This window comes from Miniopterus schreibersii (genome assembly GCF_964146895.1).
Source record: "Miniopterus schreibersii genome assembly, chromosome: 18".
Classification (NCBI taxonomy): domain Eukaryota; kingdom Metazoa; phylum Chordata; class Mammalia; order Chiroptera; family Miniopteridae; genus Miniopterus; species Miniopterus schreibersii.
Window position 1 is genome coordinate 28,893,064 of NC_138121.1, and position 19,980 is coordinate 28,913,043.

The 19,980-nt window shown below is 56.2% G+C and overlaps 2 protein-coding genes across 10 annotated transcripts in view; one reads left to right on the top strand and one right to left on the bottom strand.

Annotated features, from left to right (window-relative positions):
* CTU2 (cytosolic thiouridylase subunit 2) overlaps window positions 1-19,980 on the top strand; it is a 44,638-nt gene that overhangs the window by 24,235 nt on the left and 423 nt on the right. For 2 of the 8 annotated variants that reach the window (XM_081117885.1, XM_081117886.1), the window contains 14 exons: window positions 7,346-7,547; window positions 8,543-8,686; window positions 13,010-13,084; window positions 15,402-15,480; window positions 15,723-15,782; window positions 16,935-16,995; window positions 17,468-17,577; window positions 17,754-18,076; window positions 18,147-18,282; window positions 18,477-18,608; window positions 19,152-19,243; window positions 19,376-19,479; window positions 19,589-19,736; window positions 19,891-19,957. In XM_081117885.1, the coding sequence (XP_080974011.1) occupies window positions 8,619-8,686; window positions 13,010-13,084; window positions 15,402-15,480; window positions 15,723-15,782; window positions 16,935-16,995; window positions 17,468-17,577; window positions 17,754-18,076; window positions 18,147-18,282; window positions 18,477-18,608; window positions 19,152-19,243; window positions 19,376-19,479; window positions 19,589-19,736; window positions 19,891-19,957 (1,455 nt within the window). In that variant the 5' untranslated portion in view covers window positions 7,346-7,547; window positions 8,543-8,618. Of the gene's footprint in view, window positions 1-7,345; window positions 7,548-8,542; window positions 8,687-12,291; window positions 12,436-13,009; window positions 13,085-15,401; window positions 15,481-15,722; window positions 15,783-16,934; window positions 16,996-17,467; window positions 17,578-17,753; window positions 18,077-18,146; window positions 18,283-18,476; window positions 18,609-19,151; window positions 19,244-19,375; window positions 19,480-19,588; window positions 19,737-19,890; window positions 19,958-19,980 lie in introns of those variants that run through there. The other 6 variants (XM_081117888.1, XM_081117890.1, XM_081117891.1 and 3 more) reach the window with 6 other exon arrangements.
* RNF166 (ring finger protein 166) lies at window positions 1,737-12,213 on the bottom strand. Of its 2 annotated transcripts, XM_081117894.1 has the most exons (6): window positions 11,992-12,213; window positions 6,401-6,557; window positions 4,744-4,856; window positions 4,086-4,200; window positions 3,851-3,958; window positions 1,737-2,849 (listed from the first exon to the last, which is right to left on the bottom strand). In XM_081117894.1, the coding sequence occupies exons 1-6, from the start codon at window positions 12,144-12,146 to the stop codon at window positions 2,784-2,786; spliced, it is 714 nt and encodes a 237-aa protein (XP_080974020.1). In that variant the 5' UTR covers window positions 12,147-12,213; the 3' UTR covers window positions 1,737-2,783. The 2 variants fall into 2 exon arrangements, with proteins under 2 accessions (XP_080974020.1, XP_080974021.1); XM_081117895.1 differs by lacking the exon at window positions 6,401-6,557 and having other exon boundaries at window positions 1,744-2,849; window positions 11,992-12,208.

Sequence of the window (19,980 nt, forward strand, 5' to 3'; positions counted from 1 at the left end):
ACTAGGCCTTGAAGCTGGGGCTCGGCTGTCCCAGGCCCTGAGCAGATGGCCCTTGCACTGGGGGCACCAACCACTGTGACATTGGCCCCCTGTATCAGTGTGTGGAACATTCATGGAGGGAGGGTGGGCATGGTTGGGAAATCCTAACTTGAAGCAACCCCACAGCTGTCCAAGGTGATGGACTTGTGGAAACTTGGATCCAATGTTTCAGCTCCCAACAACCGGTCAGATAGGTGGCCAGTGTGTGCTTGGTCACCCCCAGTGAAGGGAAACTCACTCTGCTTACAGATGCTCGTTCCATTGGGGTATGGTTGTTAGAAGTGATATTGGTTCTTAAATAGAGGTTCACTGGACATAACCTGTGTGATATGGGATTACTGAGAGGGGACATTGTCCCTCCACACACAGCTTATAAGGCAGGCAATAGAGGCCTTGACACCTTAGAGCTTGCCATAGAGTGTGATGTTGAATGATGAGGAGGGTCCTGGGGGCCAGGAAGATGAGAACTGAGTGGTGACTGGGCAGGGATGACCTGTGTGCATGTGTTATTATATGTGCATGCATGCAGACCTGTGTCCTGTAAGTGCACACATACATTTGCATACGTGTGTACACGTGTGAGATCGCAGGAGCTGCTCCCATGTGATGCAGGGGTCGGGCATCAGCAGGTGAGCCCTGGCCTTGAATGGAGGGGTCTGTTGGTCCACAGCTCTGTTCCCATCTCCTTACTCCACTGAATCCTCTCTGCACTCTTCTCTGTCCACACGGGGGAGCTGTCCCCTCATCCCCAGCAGGTTATCTGAGAGACTCAAAAGGCCCTGTGTTGGGTGGTTCTCTCTCATAGTGATGGACTGGATGTCCCCATTTGCCGATCCGCCCTCAGTGCAGCATCCGAACCTCAGCACATGCTGTCTCTAGTTAACTCGGTCAGTGAGCTGTGCTTCTCTTGCTCACCCAGCCACCAGGGCACAAGAGAGCAGCAAGGCTGGTCCTGTCCTTGAGGTTTGCTGGAGACGCGCCTCAGCTGGCTCTAACCTCCGCAGCAGCTTCCAGCCAAGGAGCTGAGCCCTGACAACCAGAACATGCCCAGGACTCCAGAATGTGCCTCCTGGGTCCTGGGGATCCTGTTGACATTTGGCCAGGCCTAGGGCAGCCTCTCTAGAAGCTGCAGACTACAGGATCTGGAGTCTCTTCAAGGCATACCCTGAAGGAGCCAGCTGCGGATCTAACAGGTCCACTGGCCTGGCATGCTCCCCACCACGTAGAGCAGAACACCTGTGTAGGAGCCTGGTGGCTCTGTCCCCGGCCTAGGTCAGGGCACCAAGCTGGAGCTCACACCCGGTTCTTCCCTACTTTCCCTACTCACTGTGTGCTGACAATGAACTGACGACAGCGTTAGGGGCTGAAGCATTTGTCCTGAAAATATATTGGAGTCGTAACCCCAGCATCTGTGGTTGTGGTCTTATTTGGATAGACAGTCTTTGCAGGTATAGTTAAGATGAGGTCATTAGAGCAGCCCCAGCCTAATGATAAAGGGGGAAATTCGGACATAGACACACACACAGAGGGCAGATAACATGAAAGCACAGGGAGAATGCCATGTGAAGCTGATGGGTCAGTGATGCATCTGTGAGCCAAGGATGCTGGAAGCTGCGAGCCTTGCAAAGGAAGGTCATCATGACTCCACACCAGCCCTCAGCTTATAACATTCGCAGAATGAAACCTATCAGGCTGCTATAGATGCTTTGAAACGTTTTATTTTTTTTTTTAAAGACAGCAATAATTTATGCCATGAACCAAACAAGAGTACTGACAAGCATTTTCTGGCCCAGTCCACCATTGCACAGCCCTGCCCCACCACCACCACGCTCTACCCCCACTGGGGGTGGCCCTGCCTGAGGCAGGATGGGGTCAGCTTTGGAAAGATAACAGTGGGGCTGAGGCCAGGACCCGGGCAGGAGGAGGCCCCAGAACAGCCCAGCAGCCACTGCAAGTGGCCAAGGCCAAGCTGAGATTTATTCCAGGTTGTTATCAAAGGGAAATGACAAACCAACCACAGGAACCCTGGAAAACCCTGGGAGATCTGGGATGTGGCCACCTCCATCCTGTGTGCACAAGTGAAACTCCACGTTCATTCTGGCTCCGGCATTTGCCCCATTTCTCCTTCCCTCCCCAGCTCGATCCCACAACTGTTTGTTTTTGACTTTTTTTTAAAAAATATAATTTTGTAAATGTTCCATAAAAATACTATTGTTCCTAGTCAAACACAGATATTGCAATATGAAGAGTAACTGCTTTGTCTTTGCTCTATAAAATGTGAAAAGGTTATCACACTGGATAATATAGAAAAATGCCAGAATTTCTAGGTATCACAAAGCCAGTACCAGGTGCACAGGGGGAAGCGCTGCCAGACACCAGTGGCTGGCTGATGTCGCTGGGGCTCCCCCTCTGCATGGGGAGGACATCATGGCTTTGAGAGAGACAGACAGCTGACTGCTCTCAGTCCCAACGGGCCGGCCCTGAGAGGGCCGCCTGCTTGGCCCGAAGCACCAAAGAAACCAGCCATGCTAGGCCAGGAGCACAGCCGGCCCTTCTCTGATGGAGAGGGGACAGCGGTCTCTCCTGGTCCCTGGTAATCTTGAGGACCACCTCTTCTTCTGAAATGACAGAGGCCCCACCTGGCCCACAAGGCGCATTCAAGTGCAGGCGCCAGGCCACAGAGAGCAAGCATGGCTCTATCCCTTGAGGCGGGAAGGTTCGGTCCTGGTGGCTGGGCTATACCTTCAGTTCTCGGAGAGAGACAGGGCCAGGGCGGCCTGGAAGGCGGCTTCTTCATCGATGCTATAGTCCTGGAAGACAGGAAGTGGCAATGGGCTGTGGGACTCAAGGGCCCAGCTGTGCTAGTGATCCCTCAGGACTACTTCCTCTGTCCGGTCACCCCAAACAGACCAGCAACACTATTTCCAGTCTCACCACTGCCCTTCAGCATGACTCAGGCCAAGAATGAGGCCCTGCAAAGTCACGGGGTCACTGCTGCCATGTAGAGAAAGCTCTGTTGGAGGTTCAAGTGCTGCCCACACGTGGGACCGCTATCTGGCATCTCCCAAGTTCTCCACATTGAGGGCTGCATGGGGTCCCTGCAGCTGCCCAGCAGACACCTTATCCAGCAGACACCTTGCCCAGTGAGCCTGTGGGAGAGGCGGACACTCAAGAGAAAGAGTTGTCCTTTTGTCTCAGATGTGAGAACTAGGGTACTGATATGAGCAGAGAAGCCAGAGAGCTCCATGCCTCCAACCACCAGGACCTTGGGGGGCAGACAGGAGCACGAGTAATTATCCCACACAGGCCAGGTACCTGGAGGCTGCAGGCTGGCAGGGACAGGACAACAGGGCTGGGAGGGGAAAAGGCTGAGCACGAGGAAGAGCCTGCAGAGGGTGTGCAGGCCTGAGGCAGGCACGGTTCCGACCCAAGCAGGTAGGAGAGGGAGAGCGAGTTGGAGGTTTTCAAGGTGGTAAAGTCCCCCTGGCTTTTCTCCAACCAGCACCTGAGGTGAGCCCATCACCCTCCACAGGCTCTCTGTTCTGGCAGGGCTGGGGCAATGTCCCCTTGCAACAGCCACTGTACCTGTGGCTGCCTCTCCCAGAGAAGCCCCCTAGCTCCCCCAGTATGAAGAAAACTCATGGTGAGGGACCCTAAAGAACCAAGGGACCCTCTAGCAGCCATGTAGACCTGACCTCCATCAGCACCAAACCTGTAGATGCTCCCACAGCAATATGGGGACGTCTTTGTGTGTTCAGCTCCCTTTGAATTATGAGCTGGTTAAGGATGGGGGAGGGGAGAGGACACGCACCACAAAGGTGTCGTAGGAAAACTTGTGCCGGTGGAGCAGGTGCTGCAAGAAGTTGGCGCTCTTGTAGCTGGGGTCACCCCAGGGCATCGCCGAGCAGATGGGGCACACCTGGAACAGGGGGCACGGGTGAAGCTGAGCCAGAGTGAGGAGCGAGCCCCCACCCTGGGGTCCCAGGAGGGCACTGTGGGTGGACATAGGGCTTGGGCACCCAGGCAGGCTGGCAGCGGGCGCTCACCACGCGGTTGGGATCGCTGCGGTGGTTGTCCACGCAGTGCTTCACCAGCTCCTGCTGGTCCAGGTTGCGGGCGCCACAGTAAGGGCATGTGAAGGTGGACCTGTTGGGGACGGCGCTGGGGCGGGGAGGGGAGGGGAGGGGTGAGCAGTGGCCTGGTTGGGCACTGCCAACCTTCTGGAAGCCCAGCCCCACTTGTACCAGCACAGGTATGCCCTACCCTCCTCTGGGCAGTGGGCAGAAAGGAGGCTCAGCCAGGGCCCTGAGGACCTTGGCCACGGTGGGACCCTCTGCCCTGTTCCCCTGCACACCCCACAGTAACTGCTCTATAGCCGCTTGCTGCCTTATAAACTCCTGGTTGTCTCCTTCCCAACAGGCTGGGCAAGCAGGGTGAGGACAGGCTGCCTGTCCTGAGAGGAGGTGTCTGTTCAGACCAGGCTTCTCAGGGGACAGCACTCCCCTGCTGGGAGGTGATGAATGAGCCTGGCATGGAACCTCCTGGGTTCCCCTCCCTGCAGGATGGAGAGACCCACCTCAGAGGGGATGCAGAGCCCCTCCCACTTCCTCTGGGCAGAGCATCACTTCCCCCACCTAGTGATGCAGACTAGGAGCTGCCCCCACAAAGGTCAGGGACTTAAATGCCCCTAGTATGGTAGCCTACCTGGGAATAGGCTGGGATGTGGGCACCACGGGGACAAACTTGGGACAGTTGGCCATCTGCTCCTGGACCTTCATGCAGGAGGAAACGTGCACTCTCATCTTGGCCAGTGTCACCTAGGAAGAGGCAGAGCAGGGGTCAGGCGGGGGCAGCAAAGCCTCAGGCTCCACTGGACCAAAGGACAACCAGCAAGCAGGGCAGGCAGGTCCTGCTGCTGTTCATAGCCCAGCAGTGCAGTAAGCAGATTCTGGGGCCTATCACAGGGACACAGGGACCCTGCTGGAGAAACGCTGCCAAGGGAAGGAGACAGACTTGAGACATGCTGCTCAAGGGACATGCTGCTGAGTTACACCCAGCAGTAGGTGCTTATTGCTTCAGCTGCCGCCTGGCAGGGGGCTGGCATCGGCCGTCAGCCCCTGGATGGGAGCACACCCCAGCTGGGGTTCCTGGGGAGCTGCAGAAGGGCAGGCAGTCTCTGGAGGCATGGGAAGTACATTCATTCAGGAAAAATGCCCCTTGTAACACGTACCAAACCAAACCAAACCCGGCATGGCCTTCTCCTTGGCTGCCTGAGTCACAAACTCTGGTGGGGGGGGGGGTAGAGGGGAAGGGAAGGGGTCCCAGCTCAGAGTAGGGCGAGGGGAAGGGGAATGGTGATGGATAACCTTGGTCAACCCCCCCTGGGGAGTGACCACCACCTTCCTGCCATGTGGCCAATGCCAAAAGGCTGGAGAATAAATGTTTCACAAACAGGAGACTAGTTCACAGAAATGACGAAGCAGTGAGAGGGCGTGTGAGGCACAGCTGCATCCATGAGCACAGGGCACTGTCTCTAGGGCCAAGAACCGACCCAGGTTTCTAGGGTAATGGGAATAGCCTTCCAATACCAGCTCTGCCCAGGGTTGGGGACATGGAGTGAAGGGCAGGGCCGCTTCACATGTGAAACTCCAGGATCAAGGGGAGAAGCGGGGAAAGGGCTATGGAAGCTTGAAGGAAGCCTCAGTAGCCCCTCCCAGAGGTCCTCAGGGCAGCCCTGGAAGTTCAGACCTTTCACCTTTAGGACAGAACAACCAGAGGCTGCTTTCCATTGTGCTAAGTTGATAAAACTTGTTAACTACAGAGATGGCAACGTCAGAATGTGTAAATTCAAAATCAGTTCCAGCCCTGTCCACCAGGAGGCAGGGCCTCCCAGTCCTGGGGAGTGGTGGGTGTAAGGACAGTGGTGTGGTGGGTTCTGGGGCAGGATGCCTAAGGCAGGCCCGGGTGGGTGACAGAGGCCACAGAGCAATGTGCTCCATTCAGCCTGTAGCCCCCAGCTGCCCTCCTCTCCCCTTATCAAAGCCTTCAGTGAGCAGCGGATCACTGGAGTGTCCAGGCTGTGTCTGGGGTGGGTTTCAGCCCACCCCATGTCCCTACATTGGCCACAATGCAAAGTGACCCAGAGCCCAGGCCAGGCAGTGGAGTTGGGGGGACGCAACATGGGACAAGAGGAAGGGCCATCTGGAAGTGCTGGGTGCTGTGGAGGAGGGGCTGAGCAGAGCTGCAAGGTCCTCAACAGGAAAGGGAAGAGCCCAGTTCCTCTGCTGGAGGGCGGAACCAGGGCTCCAAGCACTCAAAAAAGCCCCCTCCTGGTCCAAGGGAACACCTTGGGGCGGGGTACCTTCTTGTTGCAGCCCCGGCAGGGTGCCTTATAGGATGAGAGCTGCTTCTCCACCTGGGCGGCCTTGTCCACCTTCTTGGGGTCGAAGGGCAGGCGGCACAGTGGGCACAGGGGGGATGGTACCTGCAGACACGGCTGGAGGCACTCCCCACAGAACCTGCAGGGGGCAGAGGACATGGGCCTGAGGTCACAGGCCGGCCTGCTGCAGCACACGCAGGGCAACTCACCTCTGTTGTCAATTGTGCATTTCTGGAGAGATTCACTTATGAGCCTGAATCCCACTGGCTGGATGGGCACCATTTGGCTAAAAGATGACCCCAGAAGCCCTCCCAACCATGGGCCCTTGGGACCCTCTGCTGTATCCTGGAACTGGGTAGAGCTGCAGCTGTGGCTCTCTAGGACCTGTGCTGGCTCCATGACCCTGGTCCCAGCCTGCCAGTCTCTCTGCCAGATAACACCTCAGGGGGCTCAGGAAACATGTGGACGGACAGTACAGGGGACGCTGGAGACCCTCCACCCACTAAGCTCTGGGGAGTAGAATCACTGACAATAGTGGGGCCTCAGGACTCATTGGATGGGGCAGGGCCAAAGCTGACAGGTGAGCATCACCAGCCTTGGACAGTGCCATCTCCCCAGGTAGGATGGGCTCTCCTGATAGGCCTGAATGAAGGCACAGTGACAGGAGGGACTGTTCAGCAATGATACTCCTGGCTCTGGCATACACGTAGGCATCTGAGGCTCCTTGCAGCCAAGCTCTCGGCGCTGCCTGGAGATGCTCCGTCTTGGGTAGGCTGCATGTGCAGTGAGCCGTCCTGCCCATTCTACCCCTCAGTGGGAATTTACTACCACCTCCCACACTGCAGAAGAGCCTGCTGCTAATCAGGGAGTAAAGCAGGTCAGAGGGGTGAGAGGGAGGTGCTTGACCACAGAACCATCTCGGTTCAGTTTTGTAGGAAGTGTCATGGGGACTGCTTAGCTGCGACACAGGACCTGGAACTGGAGACACTGAAATGGAGCCTCCATAGCCCTAGAAGAGCATGGGCTCAGTCCCATCATGGCTGGGCACAGACACATGAGAAAGGTGGTAACTGCAGACTGCAAGGAATCTGCAAGGAACCAGGGCGCACACCCCTCTACTCTCACCTGTGTAAGTCGAGTGGGCTGGGCTGTGGTGGGAACAGGAGCTGGACAGGACACAGGGATATGAGAATGTTCCTGAGTGTACAGGGGACTCGGCTAAGCTAAGGGGTCAGAGTTCCCTTGACCATCATATTCACTTTCTTCTAGAAAAAGGCAGCCAAGGGGGATCCAGAGTCCCTCCTGTGCCCAACTGGAGGCCCTCCTCCTACATGCTGGCCTCTGGTGATGCCACCACGTAGCTGGTCACCTCATTAACGTCTGCACACAGGAGTAGGCTCAGCTAGGCCAGACGCCTGGAGTGCAGTGTTTCTGACAACACTTGTCCTGCAAAGTAAGGAGGTGGGCCCATTTGTCACGTCCTGCATCCAGTGAGAGGGCTCACCAGGCATCACGTTGGGCATGCAAAGGAGATACCATGCACCCACCCCTCGTGCTCCAGTGAGGATTCCAGGTCTGTCCCTCTCACCAGTTTCAGGATATGCTTTGCCTATTAGCAGGGGTAAGCCTCTTACTTCACCTAGCCTCTGGAGGAAAGTGCTATCTGGATGGTCATAATGGGGAAGATGAAGAAAAACCCACACGAGTGCTCACCCAGCACCAGTCACAATAGCCAAGTGGAAACAACCTGTGGCCATCAACAGGTGTTGAGCATGCGGATTGCAGTCTATTTCTGCGATGGACCACGACTTAGCCATAAGAGGGAGCATGTGCTGACAGATGTGACCACTGGAGGAACCTTGAAAATATCATGCTCAGTGAAAGAAGCCAATCACAAAGGACTACATAGTATGGCTTCATTTATGTGAACTGTCCAGAACAGGCAAATCCACAGACACAGAAAGCAGGCTGGAGGTTGTGTGGTTGCGGGGTATAGAGTTTGACTCCCAGTGGGGATGAGGTTTCTTTTTGGGGTGATGAGAATGTACTAATGTTGACTGCAGTATTGGTTACTCAGTGCTGTGCATATACTATGGACCACAGAATTGTATACTTTAATAACAGAGCTGTCTCTCAATAAAGCTGTAAAAACACATGCAGAAGGAAAGGACACAGGACCACATGGGGATGAGCCATCACCATGTCATCAGCAGAATGCAGGGCCCAGTACAGGCCTCCAGAGGAGCACGCCTCTAACGAGAGACACAGGTTGGTGTGAAGGGTGCCCCATTGTCCTCTAGCAGGAGGCAGGGGAACTTTGGGAGTATTGAGAAGGCACACACAGATCCCTGCCTGACCCCCCAACTCGCCCACCAGCCCTGCAGCACTGCTTGTCTCCATGTCACAGTCCCTGAGGAGCGAGAGGCAGAGCCAGGTGTCCACATGGTAGCTCGGCTCACAGCCTAGTTTCCAGCATCATCACCATGGTGTGCTGAGAGCCACAGCAGACGAACAGTGCTCACTTCTCCCACAGGAGGTTTCTGCCGGTGTCTGTCCCGGGGCTGGTGCTGGGCAGCTTCTCAGCAAAAGAGGCAGCTGAGAGGTCTGCTCTCCCATGTCAGGACTGCAGGCACAGCTGCAACAGCCTGATGACCACTGCATGGACTCCAGGCTGCAGTAGTGCCACTCAGGTGTCTCACTCCCATCTGGCCTCCTGCACACACAGGTGTGCCAGGACAGGCCAATGTTTCAGAGGAACCCAGGAAGACAAGCAGGGTGGGCCCCACATACCTGGAGCTGTCCTGAGTGGGGAGGCTGACTTCCAAAGCCTTTTTTGGGAAGTCACTCAATGGCTCATGTCCTGGCCCACCCACACACAGATCCTGAGCCACCTTTAGGCCCAGGCCTCCATGGGGCCTGTCTGACCCAAGGACTTGCCCGCCAGCCCAGCAGCATTGCTTGTCTTCATGTCACAGAGGCTTGTGCTCTCAGGCAGCCAAGCAGGGAGTGACAGAAACTCCTGGAGCCTCTGGGACTCCACCCAGAGAAGCCAGTTCATGGGCCTAGGTGCAGATGGGCAGAGGGCTGTAAAGGCTCAGCAGTCTGCAGAGCCTGCAGTCACTGCTACAAAAGCAAAAGGTGCTGAAGGTGGTGGGGGGAGTGGCTAAGAGGCAGGGTGGGGCCTGGCTGCCTGAGCTCAAACCCTGGCTTTGCTGTGAGACTCGGGAACTTTACTCAGCTTCTATCTCGCTGTCCTTGTGCAGAAGGAACAATGGCAGTGCCTGCCTCATAGGGCTGTGGAATGTAGCAAGTACTTAGAAAACACCTATTATCATCATTCCCCATAATTCCCTTTAAACAGGAGCTTTAAAATTCCTGCATGACTTCTGCTCAGTAACAAACTGTGAGGATACTTAGATGCATGGACAGATGTGACAGCACTGGCTAGAGGGTGTGAAAGAAGAGGTACAGAGACCAGAGGCAGCCTGAGCTAAATGCTGCCCAAACACAGGCCCTCAGGAGAGGGTCCATCAGACGGTTAGAAACAGTCATGCAGCTTCTGTTTCCGGATGTGGCTCGCTGCCCAGGATGTCCCTTGAGTGTGACAGAAAACCAGCTTCCTGTGGGGCCCCTGGGGAGGTTCCTGGGAGCTCTTCCACAAGCTCCATAGAGGGGCTCATGCTCAAAAGCCCTGTAACAACTCCTTCTGTCTGGGTGCTGGAGCAGGGGTACATGTCCCATACAGGGTCTCTCTCACCACCAGGAAACCTATTTTGGGGAAGGAAACTGTTTAGTCAGGTAGCTGTGGAGGGAAATAACCAAACCACCAGCAAGGTTTTTAAGGAAGGCGGAATCTTTAAATCTTCTTTGCTCAACTGCATATATGCCTTCCCAACACCAGGCAAGAAACTTAGGGAAAGTAAGTAGACAGAATAGCTAGGAGAACAAGCCAGCAGGGAGAGCCAGAGGGAGTAAGTCTTTGTAAGGCAAAAGCTATAGAAGAGGCTCTTGTAGGCCCAGCCCTAGAAATGGGAGAGGGGTGAGATTATGCCAAGAAAAGCATGGGGGGAGGGGCGTTTATGAAAAGTTTCACAACAATCCCGTGTAGTTCTGTATTCTGGAAACCACATTTTAAGAAAAGACGTACTTGGTGGGGGGAAAGAAAAACTACACATTTGTGCAGACCAAGAGACTGGCAACACTACGACCCAGGGCTGGGTGAGTGTTGGTGCCAAGGGGACACCACCCAAAGCCTAGGGAAGGTTTCCTAAAATTAGAAGCCTTACGGTTCTCTCAGTGATGGACTGAAAGATGCAGAACACACCTTAAGGCACCCACTAGTATGTGCTTACAAGAAACAAGTCCTGTGCAAAGGCTGCCCCTGTCAAAATGTCACAAGAAACGAACAAGTGAGGTGCAGTGCCCTTCAAAACAAGTCTGCAGTGCTCTCCTGTGCTGCCTAACATGGGGGCATGGAAAAGGAAGTGAAGGCTTTCTAGATCTTGATACTATCCCTGCCACCACTCTGGGTGACAAGCAGTCACACACTCACTCAGCAGTTCCAGCTACCACTTTGTATCAAGAGCCTCCCAAGTCAGCTATTTTTGCAAAATGTTCTAAGGCCTCCTACCAGCCTGGGTTCACCGCAGCCCAACCACTTGGAGTGAAAGCCCCACCTCCTAAGCAGCTCTACCGGCAGCCAAGCCCTCTAGCCCCCTCTCCCCACCTTGCTGATTTCACTCAAGGGCTGTATTATTTAGTCACTTGGGAGAGTCAGAATGGACACTCTGATCTCAGCTCCCTTCCAACCAGGCTGGCAGCTCCAAGAAGACCTGAGTGCAGCTCTCAGCTGGGAGGAGAGCCACATCCTCAGGTTTCTGTTCCTGAAACACCCCGCAGAAGCCCGCTGTGGGCGCCGGTGCAGCTGGAAACCCTAGCAAGGTGCTTAGCGACTGGTCCCCTGAGAGCCAGCCTGCCTGGCTACTCCGTGATCGATGTGACCCAAGTTCTCCATAAAAACAAAAGAAAACAGCACCAGACTCCAAACAAGCCCCTCTCTTAACTTTAGGGAACTTCTTTCCTCAGCAGTCTAGACAATAGACAGCAGGTCCGAAAAGCAGTTGACAGCAAAAGCCACACGCATTTATTTACAACTGCCCACTCCAGTCTCCACGGGACTCAATCCAAGGCGACTGGCGCAGAGGTCGCACCCGCTGCCCTCTGAGTACCTGGGGAGGCCCACCGAGGCTGTCAGCAGCCCCGGGGGCCCCGGGAGCCCCAGGAGCCCCGGGACTCCGAGACCGGGCAGGATTGCTGGTCGTCCCCGTGTGTCGACGGGGTGGTCGGATCGAGTGCCCAGGGCTGGCGGAGCCTGAGCTAAGGCGGATGAACGCGTCGGGAGGGCAGGGCCCGAGCTGCGTAGAGAGCCCCGCTCCTCCGCCCCTGAGTCCTCCGAGCGCCGGGCTCCGCGGCTGTGCCGGGCGGCCGTGAGCCTCAGGCCCCTCCCGGCCGGGCGCAGACCCCTCCCCGGCGGAGCCCCGGCCCCGCGGCCGCCCGGAGGCCGGCGCACTCACGTGTGGCCACAGCTGCCGATGGCCACGGGCCGGTGGTAGACCTCTAAGCAGATGGGGCAGCTGTACTGCGCCTCCAGGCCGCTGTCGCCGCCCGCGGGCCCGCCCGGTGGCTGCCGCTGCTGAGCCGAGGCCACCAGGCTGCGGAACATCGCCATCCCACGGCCAGGCCCGCCGCCGCCGCTGCCGCCGCCGCTGTCCCGGCCGGCCTGGCCCCGGCCGGACCGCGCGTCACGGCCGCGACGGCGTCGCGCTGACGTCTCAGGGCGCGCCCCGCCCCCGCGGCCGGTGCGTCACGGCCGCGACGGCTTTCTGTGACGTCATCAGAGCGCGGCCGCTCCTGGCGCGGCCGCCGCTGTCCGCAGCTCAGCCCGGTTCGACCATGTGCCAGGTGGGCGAGGATTACCGGGAGCCCGCGCCCGACGTGCCGCTGCCCCCGCGGCCTGGGTAAGAGCTGGGCGCCACACCCGTCCCTCTTGTACGGGGCGCTCCCCGCCGGCCGCGAGTCCTGCCCTGAGGCCCCGGCCGCGTTTTGCAGTCTGTCGCGGCCGCCGCGCTCTGGAAAGCCCAGAGTCCGCGGAGGCCGAACCCAGGAGCCCAGGGGTCCCGGCTGGAGGCTGGACCTCGCGCCGCAGCACCCGGGGAGTGCCCGTCAAGCCGGTGGTGAACAGCCCAGGGAGGGGCTCCCTCTGCTCGCTCTCACCCCATATCTTCCTTCCGCCCAGAGCCACAGAGAGCAAGTTGTCTCTCCTGCCGTGCCAGCCCTGGAGAGATTGAGAGCTGGCCTTTATGTGCCCTCTCAACTGGCTTTAACGGACCAGAATCCTCCATTGCCCTTGTCTTTTTTCAAATTGGTAGTTTGGATAAGACACAAGCCATAGTTTGTGTGTGTATAGCTTCCCATATGACCTCTCTCCTACACCAAGTTGGGGTGAGAAACAGGACTCCCTCTTTCTAAAGCCCGCTGGGAGGGATGTGTGCAATCTGTGCTCTTGTTCTCTCTTCCCCCATGTCTCCAAAGCCGTGAGCTGAAGTGTGTGAAGTGCAAGGAAGGCCTGCCCATGGTGGTGATCCGAGCAGGAGATGCCTTCTGCAGGTAAGGCCTGGAGGAGGATAGGAGACCGTGGCAAACAGTCTGATTCAGAAGCTAGGATTGCTTCCACTTCTGTGGCTTTATTCCTTGCACTTAAAAGCATTTAATCGCTTCAGTTCTGCTTCTAATGCCACTCCTCGTGATTCTGGCGTTGGTGGGGGAAGTATTGGTTTCCTGTGTGGATGCCATTCTCTCACCGTTCAACTGTGTGGGTCAGGTGGCAGGAAGGTGTATGATGGAGCTTATGAGGAGAGTTGGCAGTAAGAGTGATTGGGGTGTAGGTGGGGTGAGCATTTCTGCGCAGCTGGAACACATCTAAGGGCAATTTGGAATATCCTGGGATCTTGGGCAGGTGCTCCTCATGATGCCTGTTTTACTTATGAGGGATAGAGGAGTGGAAGGCGGGCTCAGCCTTCTTCCATCTCTGGGGGTCCTTTGGACAGGAACACAGACTTACTCTCAGAGGGGCCTGGACACCAGCATGTTCTGTTTTATCTGAAGCTCCTCTGTGCCCCTGTCACATCCTCTTTTCTATGTATGATAACTTTCACTAGATTCATAGTTCCACGAGGGCAGGGCTGGTCTCCCATTTTACCCCTATTAATTCCTGGTGATGTTGCATGGTTTGTATAGCAAATGAACATTTGTTGAATGAGTGACCGCTCACATCTTTAAATTGGTCTCCAGAGTCTTGGACTCCGCTTTCTAAAATATTCCAAAAAATAAACTAAAGGAACTGAGTAAATTGTTTTCCAAAAACTTGCTCGTCCCTGAACATCTTTTGGGAGCCTAGGAGATTTGGCGTGTGCTTAGTAGAATGAGGTATGTGCCACCAGGAAGTACATTTTAGGCAAGGAAGCCACTGCTTTAATCACTTCAGAGTATCTAAAAATGATAATCCCACCAGTCTGCTTGGAGAACTCACTGATACAAAGAGAGGCTACAGCAGCTCCGGGCTAGGCCTGCAGGACTCCCCCTCTTGTGCTTGCTCAGTTTTGGGAAAAGGTGGGAAGCTGACTTTCTGGTTGTAGGTTTTGGCAATCTAGGTTTTGAACATGTTTCCTCAATGATTGTGAGGATCAGCACGTGTGGGAAACCCTGGCCTGACCCAGAGGGAGAGTGTGGTTTCAGGAGACTAGTGGTGCAGGGAGGACATGGAGCGGGGCAACCAGGTGGTGATTTTCTCCCACCCCCTTCACACCCGGTGAGCAGGTGAAGTTGAGCATCTGTCTGCTGGGGAGCCTCACCGCACCCCAACCTTCATGGGAGTCATTTCCCATGGCTGGTCACTTGGGGTCTCTAGAGCTCCAGCATTTTTCTATTAAACACCAAGTTGAGTTTCTGTCCTCAAAGGACTTGTGGATTGTTTGATCGGCCCATTATAAGGAGTTTCTCTTCAGTGTTGGGGGGGATTGCTATGGACACAAGGACATCTGAGCAGGAGTAAGAAAGCAGACATGGTACAGCTCCAGGCATGGGGCAGTGTTGCCCCCTCTGCTTGGGGTGCTGTTCTCCACCATGTCTGCTAGGGTTGTCAGGAGAGCTTTAAAATGCAGATGCCTGGGTTTCATCCCAATGTACGGTGACGTAGTGATTCTAATGTGCATTCAAGGCTGACAGTCTCTGACCTCATGAGCCCGAGAATCAGCTGGAAGTTTCATCAAGAACACAAAATTCCCGGGACCTGCCCCAGAAGTTCTCATCTGTGGGTTTGGGGCAGAGCCCAGGACTCTGTTTGTAGGAACTTCCCGGGCATTTCTGGTCCTGGTGGGATCCTAGCACTAGAGAAGAGCCTATGTGGAACTTCAGGACACTGGGCCCCTGCAACCTTCTCAGTACTTCTCCCTTCACCCCAAGACATGTGTTCCTCTCCATGGGGGTCTTGGAAGGGGTCATCACCTCTGCTTAGGGAAGTGTTGGGGTGGCCTTGTGCTGCACCTGCCTGTGTCCATCTGTTCCATCAGCTGGGACTTTCTGAGTGCCTGTGGGTGCAGGTGGCACGAGGCTCCTGGCCCCTCAGACATCAGTTCACACTGGTAAGGATTGTGGGGGTGATGCAGGTGGGCCTTTCCCATGTGGTGTGAGGCTCATCCTGGGGCAATCATACCTGCTGAGAACCCCTCCATGCTGACCTCTGGTCAGAGCGTCAATATCAAGATGCTTCTTTTAAAGATGGAAGTTGGTATAAGAAGGAAAAGGTAACTGAGCAAGCATTAGGCTGCTACCCTGCAGAGGCCAGTATTAGCAGCTTCCCTTTCTTGGCATGGAGGGTAGGCAGCCTGGGCCACATGGCTATAGCCAGTGGTGGTTTGTGTTGCAGGGACTGTTTCAAGGTGTTCTACGTCCACAAGTTCAGAGCTGTGCTTGGGAAGAACCGGCTGATCTTTCCCGGAGAGAAGGTAGAGTGTGAGGTGACTCCTCTCTGGAGTCCCTGACTGAACAGCTCAGCCACTGGGCCCTGGCTTTTTACCCCTGCCACCCTTCCTGCAGGCAGCCTGTCCCAGCTTCATCCTACCAGCCCCTCCTGCTGTCCTGTGTCTGGGCTCTGAGGATGGACCCATGTCTGGGGGGGGGGGGGGGCATGTGTAAGGGCATGCTCATGTTGGAGATGTGGTGCCCTTCAGTGTTCCTTTTCTTCCAGGTGCTCCTGGCATGGTCTGGGGGCCCTTCTTCCAGCTCCATGGTCTGGCAGGTCCTTGAGGTGAGTCTCCACGCCGTTCTTCTGCCAAGCTTGAGAGTGGAGGTCTGTCACCAAGGGGCTCTTGCTTAGAACTAGGGAGAGCAGCCCTGGAGGGTTCCCAGATGTGTATTCAAGAGATACACAAGCCAAGAGCTACGTCTGGAGTACCCAATGTGTCCCTGTTTAGCACTCTGTTCATTTGCTCTACTGTAGAAAAGTAATCTCTGGGAAAAGGTGGTCTCAAGGGGCACAGTGGGGCATTAGTCAAGGTGACCCTGAAGACATGGGCCTTCTCTCATCCTAGGGGTGTGTCTGGGACAGAACATTGAAATAGAAGCAGGTATCTTGGGAGACAAAGTGGCGTCGCCCTGGCAGCTTCCTTGAGAAGTTTAAGAGAATGAGGGGGCAGGGCAAGGGATGTTGCCAGGTGAAGCAGCATTGGTGGAGAAGACAAATTCTGTCAAGGTGGGGAGGGGAGAAGAAAGAGGAGTGCAGATGAGAGACGGCATGGGGCCTGTGCACTGGTTGTGTCAGCCTGCCCATATCACAGCGCTGGGGCAGTTACAACTTCTCCCAATGGTGCGCCTTGGAAGCCCTCGCCAGGGGGTGGGACACACATGGATCTTCTGCACTCCCTGCGAGGGGTGTAGACTAGAGTGATGGGACAAGACTGCAGCCGTGGGGTGGTTTATACAGGGTCCTGGGAGGTGCCCAGGGCTCTAGCGTGGTGCATCTGCTGTCACTTTATGTCCGCTAAACCTGGCCAGATGTGAGATAAGCGCCTACTCCCCCAAATGTTTGTCCAGCACCTGGCGCTGCTCTTCCTTCTGAGGAGCAATTCCTTGTTTTTATACTTTTGTCCTGTTCCACGCTGAGCAGCCAGAAGAGCTTGGGTAGGGGGCACAGATGGTTGTGTGGATCCAGCTGCTGCTTGGGGCATTGCCAGGAGCAGGGGAAGACTTGGGGAGGGCAAGTTTTACAAGGGAGAGTGCAGGCGCCCAGGCAGGGATAGTTTAAAGTGAATCAGGTTGTACAGCTTCCCCATGTAGCCTGTGTACTACAGGCTGCCTTTTCCTGTAGGGTTCCAAGTCCAGACAGAGAATGATCTCTGTAGGGAAAGTGTCCTGTGGCTTCTGGCTGTAGTGCTGAGGACTAGTCCCTTTTCCTCTCCAGGGCCTGAGTCGAGATTCTGCCAAAAGATTGCGTTTTGTGCCAGGGGTTGTCTACATTGATGGTATGTATGGCCATTTCTCCTCCCAGGCCCCGGCCACTTGGGACAGGCCCCCTGAAACATCTGGCACTGTGCCCATGCCCAGGCCCTGGTGGGGATGTTTCTCTGGAGACAGTGCACATGTCAACAACCAAAGGCACTGCTGTTTTCATAAGTAAGACAGCCAGAGAGTCAGGCAGGAGCGTCTGCCTGGCCCCCTCTGTGGGGTCTAGGGCAGAGTGAGAGGTTTGAGTTCATTGCCCAAGGGGCCAGATACTAACCTGCCCCACCTCTCCCCTCCCACCTCGTTTCTCAGCCATGGCAGGGAACCCACTGTCCACTCTGAAAATGCTCCTCCAAGGAGAAGGTTTCTACAGAAACCGCTGCCCTGCAGAGCACAGCCTTGAGATTTCTTGAATCTCTCATGTGTTGATCCTGTCCTGCCTGCCTGGGGCTCTTCTGTAAGCCCTGACTCCTTTCTGCCTTCTTGTTTCAGAGGGAGCAGCCTGTGGACAGAGCCCAGAGGACAGAGCCAAAACCCTAGCTGAGATGAAGCTGATCCTGCAGACAGTTGGTTTCCCCTGGCACATTGTTGCCTTAGAAGAGGTGAGTAGCCCACCCCTGAGAAGGGCCCATTGAAGTGCCCACTGAGATGTTCACAAGGGGTGCATTCCCACATGTTGGGGCCAGGCTGCGGGCCTCTTGCCTGGGCCTCTTCCTCAGTATGTACAGAGCTGGGCCTGGGCTTCACACAACTTCCTCCACCTTTTTTGCCCTGCAAGGTGTTCAGCCTGCCACCATCTGTGCTTCGCTGCTTTGCCCAGGAGCCCTCAGGGACCAAGGGAGCCTACAAGGCAGCTGTGGACAGTTTCCTCCAGCAGCAGCATGCACCAGCCCAGGGGCAGGAGCAGCAGAGCCAACCTGGCACTGAGGAACTCCAGAGCCCAGCTGTGTTACCCACAACTGTCCAGACCAAGGCTCAGCCACACATAGCTTCCCAGACAGAGGCTCATCTACCCACAACTGCCCAGACTGAGGCTCTATCTAGACTGTTTGACTCAGTGAAGACACTGACAGCCAAGGAGGAGCTTCTGCAGACCCTGCGGTGAGCTCCCCTTACCCTCAGGTCCTGGCCTGCCCTACCTGTGTCTGAGATCCCCTGTCCTGCTCTGCAGGACCCACTTGATCCTGCATGTGGCCCGGACCCATGGCTACTCCAAGGTGATGATGGGGGACAGCTGCACCCGCCTTGCCATCAAGCTCATGACTAGCCTGGCCCTGGGGAGAGGGGCATTCCTGGCCTGGGACACGGTACTCATGGGGCAGGCAACCCTGGGACCCCTCTCTCCCTCACCCCTTGGGCCCCTTCACTTGAAAGTAGTGTCTTGTGAATCAGTCTTGGGGTCTCCCTCGTGGAGGGAGGAGCCTATAAACCCCCAGCTGGCAGGGAAGGAGGGGGACTGAGCCTATCAGCTGGGTACAGTGAAGAGCATCCCCCCCTCCAGGGCTTCTCTGACGAGCGGCATGGCGACGTGGTGGTGGTGCGGCCTATGCGTGATCACACACTGAAGGAGGTTGCCTTCTACAACCGCCTGTTTGCTATCCCCTCTGTCTTCACACCGGCCATCGACACCAAGGTAACCTGCAGGGACAGGGCAGAGGTCGCCGGCACATTTTGGGTGGTGGCCTAAGCTATGTCCACACCAGCCCTCTGGCCTCAGTGCTTGCTACCTGGTGCCATAGCGGAGTCCCTGTGTCCCCCAGCATCCTCAGAGCAAATACAGGGCATCCCTTTGAGTTGGAGAACAATCTGCTGCTCTCTGGGAAAGGGCTCATTAGGAGAGGAAGTTGTCACCCACTGGTGCCCCTGTCCCTGGGAATGCAAGGTGCCCAACTAGGGGGTCATGGACAGGGAGGGGATGATGGAGGGGCAGGATAAGCTTTGTCAGAGACACTTATATTTTTTTATATATGGAATTTTAAATAATGGCTGTTTTTAGCTACAAGGACACTGTAGAAGTGTGTGCCCTGGTTCGCTCCAGTCCTAACATGGCAGACTCGGGAGCTGACAGTGTGGAGAACTCTATGGGCCCCACTCTAGGTGGCCCCTTGGCCAGGCCTGAGGGCTGCTCCTCTGCACCAGGGCCACTCCTGCAGCCCCCCCATCTGATTGTCCCTAGGCCCCCGAAAAGGCCAGCATCCACCGGCTTATGGAAGCCTTCATGCTCAGGCTGCAGGCCCAGTTCCCTTCCACGATCAGCACGGTGTACAGGTGTGTGTATTTGTGCCCGTGGAGTTGGGGTGGGGGGTGGGCACTGAGCTCACCACCCTGGGGCTCAGACCAGGGCAGGAGCAAGCCCTGGTTAACTGGTGGTGCGTCTGTGTCCTGTCCTCACGCTGCCAGAACGAGTGAGAAGCTGGTCAAGGCCCCCAGGGAAGGCAGTGCTGGTGACTCCCCAGGCCCCCGCTGCCTGCTCTGCATGTGTACACTGGACATCGACACTGCTGGTCTGTACTTCATCTCCTCGGGGTGCTTGGGTGGAGAGGGAGGGGTACCAGTGAGTGGGTGCTGGGGTTCAGCAGTCACAAGGTCCCTTCAACTCATTTCTGTTTGCAGATAGTGCCACAGCTTTTGGGGCCCAGACCTCACATCTCTCCCAGACGCAGCCCCCCACCCCACCAGCTGGGACGCCCACAACACCCTGCTGCTCTGCAGAGGTGGGCAGGGCCCAGTGCTGCTGCCAGGGGGCTGGGCCCTGTGGGAGGTGAGTCCTTTCCCTGACCCATCCCACCCCATGCCACCCTATGGCTGGTCCCTTATAGCTACACAGAGGGTGGCAGTACACCTGGGATTAAGCCCTCGGGCCCTGCATTGAGGGGGCCGAGACCAGGCACACAGGTCCAGCTCTGCTCTCACAGGGAGGACTCTCGAGCCCTTGTCATCGAGCAGCTGTGCTACGGGTGCCGTGTGAACATGAAGGACTTGGTGAGTGGATGCCTGCCTTATGA

Bases quoted from the DNA above. Each gene is read 5' to 3' on its own strand.
- RNF166 (XM_081117894.1), bottom strand. From the start codon at position 12,146: ATGGCGATGTTCCGCAGCCTGGTGGCCTCGGCTCAGCAGCGGCAGCCA. The intron at 6,558-11,991 runs GTGAGTGCGCCG...TGCCCCCTGCAG, and splicing joins ATCGGCAGCTGTGGCCACAC to GTTCTGTGGGGAGTGCCTCC. The intron at 4,857-6,400 runs GTACCCCGCCCC...GCCTCTTCCTAG, and splicing joins GCCGGGGCTGCAACAAGAAG to GTGACACTGGCCAAGATGAG.